This window comes from Bos grunniens, chromosome 3, assembly GCF_055505025.1.
Source record: "Bos grunniens cultivar Pamir isolate PY7600 chromosome 3, Bosgru_T2T1.0, whole genome shotgun sequence".
Lineage (NCBI taxonomy): Eukaryota > Metazoa > Chordata > Mammalia > Artiodactyla > Bovidae > Bos > Bos grunniens.
This window is the reverse complement of record NC_141167.1, coordinates 106,256,597-106,267,850: the sequence shown is the minus strand read 5'-3', so window position 1 is coordinate 106,267,850 and position 11,254 is coordinate 106,256,597. Positions and strand designations below refer to the sequence as shown.

General features: G+C 55.9%; 2 protein-coding genes across 3 annotated transcripts; both read left to right on the top strand.

Annotated features, from left to right (window-relative positions):
- Window positions 1-8: 8 nt before the first annotated feature.
- SCAMP3 (secretory carrier membrane protein 3) lies at window positions 9-4,346 on the top strand. The gene is made up of 9 exons (XM_086393190.1): window positions 9-196; window positions 532-609; window positions 1,253-1,375; window positions 1,460-1,580; window positions 2,052-2,180; window positions 2,617-2,776; window positions 2,886-2,987; window positions 3,482-3,599; window positions 3,894-4,346. The coding sequence occupies exons 1-9, from the start codon at window positions 131-133 to the stop codon at window positions 4,038-4,040; spliced, it is 1,044 nt and encodes a 347-aa protein (XP_086249316.1). The 5' UTR covers window positions 9-130; the 3' UTR covers window positions 4,041-4,346.
- Window positions 4,347-5,094: 748 nt separating this feature from the next.
- ENTREP3 (endosomal transmembrane epsin interactor 3) lies at window positions 5,095-10,942 on the top strand. Of its 2 annotated transcripts, none has more exons than XM_086393179.1 (12): window positions 5,095-5,905; window positions 6,093-6,149; window positions 6,348-6,458; window positions 6,565-6,684; window positions 6,845-6,952; window positions 7,507-7,679; window positions 7,807-7,906; window positions 8,243-8,312; window positions 8,568-9,113; window positions 9,710-9,778; window positions 9,881-10,134; window positions 10,227-10,942. In XM_086393179.1, exons 1-12 carry the CDS (start codon window positions 5,681-5,683, stop codon window positions 10,398-10,400), a joined length of 2,007 nt encoding a protein of 668 aa, XP_086249305.1. In that variant the 5' UTR covers window positions 5,095-5,680; the 3' UTR covers window positions 10,401-10,942. The 2 variants fall into 2 exon arrangements, with proteins under 2 accessions (XP_086249305.1, XP_086249304.1); XM_086393178.1 differs by having other exon boundaries at window positions 7,504-7,679.
- The last annotated feature ends 312 nt before the right edge of the window (window positions 10,943-11,254 follow it).

Genomic DNA, 11,254 nt, shown 5'->3' with positions numbered 1-11,254 from the left:
CAATCCGTGCACAGGGAAGCGGGGCGGACCGAGAAGAGCGGAGCGGAGGGAGCTCTGAGAGCCGCTGCCGCCGCCACTGCCGCGGCAGGGGCGTGGAGGGCAGGGGGCGGCCCAAGCCGAAGTTGCAAACATGGCTCAAGGCAGAGACGGTGGAAACCCTTTCGCCGAGCCCGGCGAGCTTGACAACCCCTTTCAGGTGACTTGCGCCGGCCTCTTTTAGGCGGCTGGGGTGGTTTCTCGGTTCTAGAGGGTCGGGCTAACTTGTATTCCTGTTCGTGACATTTGATCCGAGAAAGGGCCGCCACGTGGGTGTGACGACGACTCCAAACCAGTGAGCATCCTTGGGGGGCGGGCCCTGCCCCTTAAGGCGCTGGTACTGGTAGTGTGGGGTGAAAGGTTGGGGGCAGATATATTGGGACAACAGCGTGGCCTCAAGCTGCAGTTCTTGGAGCCACAGCAATTGAGAAGAGGCCCCTATGAGTTCCCGCAGAGGCACCAGGTGCCAACTGAGCCGCAGTTCTCTGCCCACAGGACCCAGCTGTGATCCAGCATCGACCCAGCACGCACTATGCTACTCTTGACGTCTACAACCCTTTTGAGACCCGGGAGGTGAGATTCTGGAGAGCACAGGAAGCCCGGGAAGGGTAGGGTATGCCAACAAGGCCACTGTGTTGAGGTCCAGGGGACTTTTCTGCACGCAAAAGAAGGAAGAAGCACCGTGATCTTGGCTCCCTGGAAGAGGCCAGTCTGCCATGGGATGCCTAACCCATCTAAAGACATCAAGGCCAGAGATCTCAGTTTGAGTTCTAAATGTCAGTCTTGGGATTACCTGGATTCTATCAGGGCCTGATGAAGACCCTGTCTGGGGAGGCTTTTTTAAAGATGAAAAGGGATGGGCTTGGTTGGAGTTGAGAAAACAAAGTATGCTTAGGTACACAATTAGAAAGCAAGGGATGAAGAAAACTAGACCTGGTTGTCTCACTGGAATATAAAAATGTAAGAGTTTTTTAAAAGTTTAAGGAGGTTGATTTCGTAGATGAGTGCTTTGAATCTTGGCTAAGGAACTTGATGTGAGGGTAGCTGGAAGTTATTAGAGAGTTCTATGATATAAACACAATAATTAGCTTTCTAATTGGGGGAAGGGCTGCCACTTTAGGTAATGAGTTTTAGGTCTAAAGGTATTCAAGTAGACTCTAGCCTCCTGTGTTATGGGGGACTAGATGACGCTTAAGGTCTTTTCCAAACTCAACAGCCACCACCAAGCTATGAGCCTCCTGCCCCTGTTCCGATAGCTCCACCCTCAGCTCCACCCTTGCAGTCCTCAAGAAAACTCAGCCCCACAGAACCCAAGAACTATGGCTCCTACAGCACCCAGGTAGGGGGGCGTATAGGTAGGGGTATGGGGAGAGGGCATCCCTGTGGTTCAGGACTCACATTTCCGGCTGCTCTTACTGAGCAGGCTTCAACTGCAGCAGCCACAGCTGAGCTGCTAAAGAAACAGGAGGAGCTCAACCGAAAGGCAGAGGAGTTGGACCGAAGGGAGCGAGAACTCCAGCATGCTGCCCTGGGCAGCACAGCTAGTAAGTGGATCCTTGATGGGGTTGCGGAGGGCATCTGACAGCTTTGAAGTCTCAACAAAGGAGCTCAGAGCATGGGCACTGGAGCCAGATTGCAGAGTTTGAATTTGGGTGCAGTGGCTTATTAAGGATGAGCTCTTAGGCAAGTTACTTAATCTTGAGTGCCTCAGGTTCCTTACTTGTAAAATGAGAATAATGTTTGTACCTGTTTAACAGGATTGTTGTGAGGTTAAAGTTACATAGATAACTATATAGTTATATAGATGCCCAAATCCTGGGCATAGTGGTTAGAAGTTATAAGCCATAGTAAACAAAAGTCATAATAAACACTACTAATATAATTTTTCCTATTTGCTCTTGTCTTCCTGAACTCTCGAATTGGAAATAGAAAATCCAGGGGTAAAAGGAAGGGGGAGTGATTTGTTGGTCTCTGTCTTACTAGTGGGACCCTCCTGCTCTTTTTGTGCCTTACAGCTCGACAGAACAATTGGCCTCCTCTACCTTCTTTTTGCCCAGTTCAGCCCTGCTTTTTCCAGGACATCTCCATGGAGATCCCCCAAGAATTTCAGAAGACAGTATCCACCATGTACTACCTCTGGATGTGTGAGTAGTCAGAAACCTTTTTGAAAGAAAAGTATGGGCAGTAAGTTGTACATCATTCCTTTTCCTGGAGCTCACTCGCCCAGAACTAGATACTTTGAATGAAGTATCATTGAAGGCTCATTTCTCTGGCATTTTCCGGATTACTCCTTTTACAGTACTCAGAACTTATTCTCCAGTCTTCTAGCAAATGTACGTTCTTGCTCTCTCCCCCTTCTCCTTGTCCATATGCATAAATGTATTCTGGATCCTTTTAAAAGTCTTTGCAAATGGGATGACACATAGTTGAGATTTGCTGGTTGTCTCCCCTGTTGAGGATCCTGTGAAGGTGGAAGCTGCTTTCCTTTCCCTACTCTGCCGCATTCGGTGAGGGTTGTGGGGTGGGTTTCTCGGAGAAAGAGCTCTCACTGACCCATCATCCTGTCCCTCTGACCCTTAGGTAGCACTCTGGCTCTTCTTTTGAATTTTCTTGCCTGCCTGGCCAGCTTCTGTGTGGAGACCAGCAATGGCTCAGGCTTTGGGCTCTCTATCCTCTGGATCCTCCTCTTCACTCCCTGCTCCTTCGTCTGCTGGTATCGCCCCATGTACAAGGCTTTCCGGTAAGAAGGGGCAGTGGGGATGATGGCAGGGAGGGGACTTGGAGGGGCCCCTTTCTGCTCCTACAACCCTGATTCTTTGCCTACACTTCCCATTCTTTTCTCTTTGCAGGAGTGACAGTTCATTCAATTTCTTCGTTTTCTTCTTCATTTTCTTCGTCCAGGATGTTCTGTTTGTCCTCCAGGCCATTGGCATCCCAGGTTGGGGGTTCAGGTCTGTGAGACTGCAATTTACGCTAACCCCTTCCTCCCACTCTTTCTGATCAAGTCAGCATTGGGTACTGGAGTTGTTCAGAAAAAGGAACTGTGGTTTTAATCCTTGGGAGATGCTGGTTTAATAGGGGTACAGGACACCCTCCATGATAGAGAGCTCAGACAGTACTGTCAACAGACAGATTAAGGGAAAGCTGGCTGGACATGCTCAGTCTGAGGAGGCTTCCTGGAGGAGACATGTTTACACATGTTGAAGAGGAGGCATCCTCAAAAGAAAGGTCTGTTTGGAGTGAGGATGTCTGGAAGAGCTTGGAGAGCTAGGATGGTTCAGAAGCTGAGATTAAACTAGTTTGGGACTGTAGTGCATGGCAAGTTGCCAGACCCACAGGGAAACGGCCCCTGGTTTGATGAAGACGGGACCAGTGGAGAAGCTGGAAGGACTGGGACCTAACTGAACAGTTCTCCTCACTTCCGTGTATTTTCTGATCCTTACAGTGGCTGGATCTCTGCCCTGGTGGTGCTGAAGGTCAACACAGCTGTAGCTGTACTCATGCTGCTGGTTGCCCTGTTCTTCACTGGCATTGCTGTGCTGGGAATTGTTATGCTGAAGCGGGTGAGGGGCTGTAGGTGGGGCCTGGAGAGTGATATCACGTGTCCCTGGGGACTTGACTGGAACATTCAGGAGCAACTGGGGAGGGCCAGGCAGATGGAAGGATTCTCAGCTAATGGACCTGAGCGACGGAGGGCGGGGGTGGGGGGTTGTAGGGTATGTGTGCGTGTGTGTTGGTAGGGAGCCAGGAAGGAAAAGCTAGAGCTACAGGCTGGTGAGTGGTCGTGATGGTATTAGATTGGAGTGGGATTAACAGTGGCTGGAACATGCTGTAAAGTCTGTGCTTTCTACTTGCAGATCCACTCTTTGTATCGCCGCACAGGTGCCAGCTTTCAGAAGGCCCAGCAAGAGTTTGCAGCTGGTGTCTTCTCCAACCCTGCGGTGCGAACCGCAGCTGCCAATGCAGCCGCTGGGGCTGCAGAAAATGCCTTCCGGGCCCCGTGACCCCTAACTGGGATGCCCTGGCCCTTCCACTGAGGGAGGCGACTAGCCCCCATCCCTGAGGTCTCTGGGACTTTGAGACATCACTGTTTGATGTCTCCACTATAGTACCCCCAATCATACAACCATGACTGCTGAACCTGACTTAAGGGTGTGGGGAGCCCACCGTGACCCAGTCACTGCTTCCCTCCCACCCCTTGATCAGGCCACACTGCTGCCACAACTACACACCCGACCCGCTTCCCTCTGCTGTGCCAAGGCTGTTGCTTCGGTTATTTAAATAAAAAGAAAATGGAACTGGAACACAAATGCCGGTTTCTGGAATTTTAATGGGAACTAGGGCTTACAGAGTCCGGCACGACTGAGCGACTTCACTTTCACTTTTCACTTTCATGCACTGGAGAAGGAAATGGCAACCCACTCCAGTACTCTTGCCTAGAGAATCCCAGTGACGGGGGAGCCTGGTGGGCTGCCGTCTATGGGGTCGCACAGAGTCGGACACGACTGAAGCAACTTAGCAGTATCAGGTCTTACAGAAGATAAAGTGGAGGCGACTGGAGTGGAAGCTGAATTGTGGACTCTGGAGGGAAGGTCGGACCTGGCCTTAGTGTAAATGGAGAGCTGTGGCGGCGGGACAGCAGAGCCCACTGGCTGGCGCAGGAAGTGGGAGGGAAGTCCCCGGTTGGGCGTGGAATCGCGGAGCTGCCAGGGAACTCCGCTCTCCACCCCGCTCCTTTAATGACTTTCTCCTTTAAGAAAGAGCCGCTACCTCTGCTGGGAACGCAGCGGCCGAGGGGCGTGAGAGGCTGGGCGGGGCCCAAGTAGGCGCCGAAAGCTTTAGCTCGGGCCCTGCGGGGCCGGAGCTCCGCGCCAGACCAGCGGGGGCGGGCAGCTCGCCCGGCCGTCCGCCCCATCCCTCTCCGTCCCTCCCCCTTCCTCTCCCCCTCCCTCTCCCCCCAGGGTCTCTGACTGGGACTACAACTCCCGGGGTGCACCGCGCTCGCCCTCGTACCACGCCCCTCCTCCCGCACCATCTCATCCCCCATCCCCCGTCTCCAGTCCTGGACCTGCTGCAGCCTGAGCTAGGGGAGCAGGAGCATGGTGGGAAGGGGAGTGGGGCTGGCGACCCTGGAGACGGTGGCGCCGCAGCCTCTCCCCACCAGGCGGCCTCGGATCCAACTGGACACTCTGAAGGCACACCGACCGCGCCTCTAGAGTCACCCCACGCCGACCCGACCCTCTTCTCTAGACTTCTTTCCCATCCTTCTCGCCTTTTACCCTCCCACCCTTCCCGGTTCTGGAACGTCTCCCTCTCTTCACTCCCGGACCGGCTCTTTTCGGCGCCCCTCTTCCCTAGGGAGATGCGATGAGCCGGTGCCCCCGTGTCCTCATCGCCGTAACGGGCACGGTGCCCGTCCAGTACCCGTGGTGGGGAGGGAGCACTCCGCGGCCCCTCCGTGAGGCCTCCCCCTTGGACTCCCCCCCAGCTGGAGTCCCTGGGCCATGCCTCAGGGGACCCAGCCAGGGGGTGGGCTCTAGAGGGAGGGGGGTGGAGAGGAGGAAGGACGAGGCCTTGGGCACCTCTGAGATGCTCCCAAGCGCCAGGGGGTGCCGAGCAAGGCTCAGGCAACCGGGCGGCAGGCATGATGCCCTCGCCTAGCGATTCCAGCCGCTCGCTGACTAGCCGGCCCAGCACTCGGGGCCTTACACACCTCCGCCTCCACCGACCCTGGCTACAGGCCCTGCTCACGCTGGGGCTGGCTCAGGTGCTCCTGGGCGTCCTGGTGGTCACCTTCAGCATGGTGGCCTCCTCCATCACCACCACCGAGAGCGTCAAGAGATCCTGCCCGTCTTGGGCTGGGTTCTCGGTGAGTTGGGTGCACAGTTGTTGGGTGGGGGAGGCTCCTTGGGCCCCACCCCTCAACACCAGCTGCCAGTCCAAATCCTGGCCTCTCCTGGTCCTCTTACTCCTTACAGAGCTGGGTACACCCTGTGGTGCGGGGCTCACCCAGGTGCCTCCCCTTCATGCTGAGCCTGTGCCCGCTTTATCCCCAGCTGGCGTTTTCCGGGGTTGTTGGCATCGTGTCTTGGAAGCGGCCGTTCACTCTAGTGGTAGGTGCCAGGGTCTGATGCCCACTGGGAGGCAGGTGCCTAGCACCTGAGGGGATGCCCATTTATGTCCCCAAGAAGGGAACTGACCCTTCCATTCATGTTGACCAGGCATAAAAGCCTGTGCATGAGAGTGGCTCCCTTTGTGGTAGAGGGTATTTTGGGGGTCTCAGCCCTGAGGCTATGCCCTCTTTTCCCCAGATCTCCTTCTTCTCCTTGCTTTCGGTGCTCTGTGTCATGCTCAGCATGGCCGGCTCTGTTCTCTCCTGTAAAAACGCTCAGCTGGCCCGAGACTTCCAAGAATGCAACTTGGTGAGATCTGAGGAGGGAAAGCCTGAGTGTGCTAGTTGGGGGAGGTGTGTGGAACAGCTCGGCTTGTCCGGGTTCAGCCTGCCTCACTCTCTCCACTCTCACTCAGGATGGGAAGGTCTGCGTGTGCTGCCCCTCTGTTCGTCTTCTTAGGCCCTGTCCAGAGTCGGGGCAGGAACTGAAAATTGCTCTTAACTCCACCTGTGATGAAGCCCGAGGGGCCCTCAAGGTGAGCATGCACCCCATCTCCACCATTCCTTTCCCTCCCACCATCTTCCTGGCTCTGGCTCGCACTCTTGTGTCTCCTCCTGAGTCCTCACAGGCCCTGAATATGTGGGACTTACTGCACCCTAGGCTCCTCTCACATTCCTCTCTCTCGCCTTCCCCAGAACTTACTCTTCAGCGTCTGTGGGCTCACCATCTGTGCCGCCATAATCTGTACCCTCTCTGCCATTGTCTGCTGCATCCAGATCTTCTCCCTGGACCTTGTGCACACGGTGAGTGGGAAGCTGGGGTCAAGGCCAAGAAGGTAGGCTGGGGGCAGGGGTGTTTGTGTGCTGGGACTGGTCTTGGGGGGAGGGAATGGCTGCAGCTCTGGCTTTTGAGCACCAGGGGCTGTGGCTCACCTAATAGGCATGTTGACTGTAGGAATATTTAAGAGGGAGGGTGAGAAGGGGAATCACTGGGAGTAACAGAAATGTGTGATGTCAGCCCCAGGGCATTGGAGAATGGGACTAAAAGTTGGGCAGAGTCCAGAAGGTCTTAGATGGGGGCAGAGATAACGGGTTGATGGGCTGGTGGGGACAGAACAGAGAGTGATTCTGGGTGCAGAAGAGTCCATTAAGAGGAGGAATTTCTAGATAGGCAGGGTAAGAGGTGAAGGTCCTCAGCTGGGGCAGTTAGAAGAGGAACCTGTTCTGGCAAAGGAAGGGGCCAGAACTGAGCTTCTTGGAGGGGGCAGGGTCAGAAAATGTAGAGGAGAGAGGAATGTGGGAATCAAGGAGCTGTGTTCCCAGAATCCAAGCTTGCTGACCTGCTTGCTCCCCAGCAGTTGGCGCCTGAACGCTCAGTCTCAGGCCCTTTGGGGCCTCTGGGCTGTACCTCCTCGCCCCCAGACCCTCTCCTGCACACCATGCTGGACCTGGAGGAATTTGTACCACCCGTGCCCCCGCCACCGTACTACCCCCCAGAGTATACCTGCAGCTCAGAAACAGATGCGCAGAGGTGAGGCCAAGCAGAGTCCTATTGGGGGAACTAAGGAAGGAGACTGGGGCTGGGGCCAGATTGGTGGGGAGGGATCTTTTCAGAATAGTTCTTTTCCAGGCTTTGACCCTTTCCCTCCTTCTGCCAGCATCACCTACAATGGCTCCATGGACAGCCCAGTGCCCTTATACCCTACTGATTGCCCCCCTTCTTATGAGGCCGTCATGGGGCTACGAGGAGACAGTCAGGTGAGAGCAGGGCTTGGTGCAGGCTGGGGAGTCCAAGATAGAGCCTGAAAATCTGAGTGAGCTGCTGGTACTGGATAAAGATAATACTAGTTCTCGTGATCTAAAGCACTAGAACATCCACTGTCTCTTTGATCTGCCTGAGAAGGTAGTGAGGTGGGTGGGGTAAGAACGATTATTTCCATTTTACAGACGTGGAAACTGAGGCCCACATAAAGTGACTTGGACCAAGTGACAAAGCTGCTGGACTGGAATCTAGGTCTCCAGAGCTCTGTCAAGCCTATGGGGTGGCCATGTCGGTGTGCAGGGCTGGATGCTTGACCCTTGTGTCTTCTGCAGGCCACTCTGTTTGATCCTCAGCTGCATGATGGCTCCTGCATCTGCGAGCGAGTGGCCTCCATTGTAGATGGTGAGCAGAAAGTGGGGAGGGTGGATCAAGACGGACGCCTGGGATAGCTGAGCTGGTGGGGGGCAGGGCAGAAATTAGACGGAGTTGGTGGTTGAGTGACAAGCGAGGGTTGGGTTTTCCTGGAATCCTGGACTTAGTGGTCTCCTCTGAGGTAACACTGGAGGCAGGCTGGCCCCCAAAGGGCTTGCCCTGAGGAAAGAGGCACTGCCTCGCCTGGCCAGGCTGATGCTACCCAGCCGCCCCTACTGCCCACAGTGTCCATGGACAGCGGGTCTCTGGTGCTGTCTGCCATTGGCGACCTCCCGGGGGGCTCCAGCCCATCGGAGGACTCGTGCCTGCTGGAGTTGCAGGGCTCCGTGCGCTCCGTTGACTACGTGCTCTTCCGCTCTATTCAGCGCAGCCGCGCTGGCTACTGCCTCAGCCTGGACTGCGGCCTTCGGGGCCCCTTCGAGGACAGCCCCCTTCCCCGGCGGCCCCCAAGGGCAGCCCGCTCCTATTCCTGCTCTGCCCCCGAAGCCCCACCCCCACTGGGTGCCCCCACAGCGGCCCGCAGCTGCCACCGGCTGGAGGGCTGGCCGCCTTGGGTGGGACCCTGCTTCCCCGAGCTGAGGCGGCGGGTCCCCCGGGGAGGCAGCCGGCCAGCTGCGGCCCCTTCCCCCCGAGCCCCGGCCCGCCGCTTCAGCGATAGCTCAGGTTCCCTCACCCCACCGGGGCACCGGCCTCCTCACCCGGCTCCCCCACCACCGCTGCTGCTGCCACGGTCCCACAGTGACCCAGGCATCACCACCTCCAGCAACACTGGTGAGCCCCCACAAGGTTCAGGAAAGGGTAGGCACTGGGAGTGAGAGGGCCAATGATGCCCGCCAGGATTTGGGACATTACTGGGGTTTCTGAGGAGGCAGAAATTCTGGTTCACACCTGCATCAGACACTTATGTCACCTGTGAAAAACACACCAGTCAGTAGCTTAGTGGTTAAAAAAAGAGGATTTGGTTGTTCGAACCCAGTCTCACAGGCCCCAGCTTGGGTTACCTACTCCTTCCAGCCTCGGTTTCTCACCTGTAAAATGGGTATAATAACAGCACCTCACTGTACATACTGTGGTGTTACTGAGGAGAGATGCAGGTCAGATGCTTCCGCCCTGGCACAGAACATGCTTGTCATTACCATTATGTGCCAGGGACTGGGGAGGATGCAGCAGAGAGTGATGGCACCTTAGTCCCTGATTTGGTGGATTGTTCCATCTAGTTGCTGGCAGACATGGGCAGTGACAATGCCCCCTTGGTTGGGAGTGGGCTGTAGGAGCTGGGCTTGGGTTCTCAGGAGGGCGGTGAGATGGGTGGGGGTGTCTACAGCGCACTCGCAACTCCGTCCGTGTTTCTCTCCCCTCTTCTTCAGCTGAATTCAGGGACCTTTATACCAAAGTGCTTGAGGAAGAAGCTGCTTCCGTTTCCTCTGCAGATACAGGTTAGGCACATTGTTGGTGCCCAGGGGGTGGGGGATAGGGCAGTGCTGCCTGGCCTTTTCTGCACCTCCCATTCCACCCACTCTCCCTCTCTCTCTCTCCAGGGCTCTGCTCTGAAGCCTGCCTCTTCCGTCTAGCCCATTGCCCTTCCCCCAAGTTGCTCCGTGCCCGCTCAGCAGAGAAGCGGCGCCCTGTGCCCACCTTCCAGAAGGTCCCCCTGCCCTCGGGCCCTGCACCAGCCCACTCCCTGGGGGACCTGAAGGGCAGCTTGCCAGGCCGGGGCCTGGTCACCCGTTTCCTCCAGATGTCCAGGAAGGCCCCAGATCCCAATGGGAATGGAGCCCATGGGCATAAACAGGTAGAGTCAGGGGAGCCAAGGAAGACACCCAGGAAAGCCTGGAACTTCGAGTTAGGGGCCACACTGATGCTCTCTCCTGTGGCCCCATCTAGGTGCCCCGGAGCCCCTGGGGCCGGCCAGGCCAAGAGAGCCTCCACCTTCGCAGCTGCGGCGACCTGAGCTCCGGCTCCTCCCTGAGGCGTCTCCTGTCCGGCCGCAGGCTGGAGCGTGCTACCCGTCCCCACAGCCTCAGCCTCAATGGGGGCAGCCGGGAGACTGGGCTCTGACCCAGGTGTCCTCCAACACTGAACAGATCCAGATGAATGCTGGGGCCACAGTAGCCCTCAGCACCTCTTGCACTGGCTGACGCACAGAGAAACCTGCTGAACAGTCCCAGAAGTATCCGTTTCCCTCCTACCTCTAGGGGCTCCTGCTGCTTGCCTCCGCCGTATGACCTGGGAGAGCTCCTGTCCTGTGCTGCATGGGTGTTCAGGTTCTGGGGGGCATGCCTGTGCTTCCGGTGCTGGAGGAGGAAAATAAAGTCCAGTTCCTCCAGCGTGACAGTAACTCTGATTCACCAGGGGTTGTGGCCAGGGCACAGGCATGTCCCGGTTGTTTAAGCATAGGGGGCTGTATGCCTGTGCAATGGGGTGGTGAGGCATGAAGGGTCAGAAAAATCAGGCTGGCCTCTCAGCTCTACCACTTCTAACTGCATGACCTTGGGCAAGTTATTTAACCTCAACTGCCTGATCCATAGAACATTGTGAGGACGAAAGTTTGTAAAGCTCTTAACACACTAAGCCTTCAATAAATTTCAGTTTTTCCCTTCTCTTCTGGATCATTCTTTATCACCATTGAGATTTGTGCTAGCATCTCTCTTCGTTATGAAAACTCTCAAGACACCAATATCTATTTCCAGCTACCACACAGTATCTCTTCCCCTTTTCATAGCCAAACATTTTTTCTCTTCCTTCCTTCTACTCAAACATCCATTCTCTCCTCGCCCATCAGGCTCCTTCCCCTCCCTCTCCCTAGGCACTGCTCTTGAAACAGATTTTTCGGTAACCAAAAGAAGTATCAGACCCAGTGGCCGTTTCTCTGCTTGCATGCATTTCACTTGACCTCTAAGAAGCATTTAACC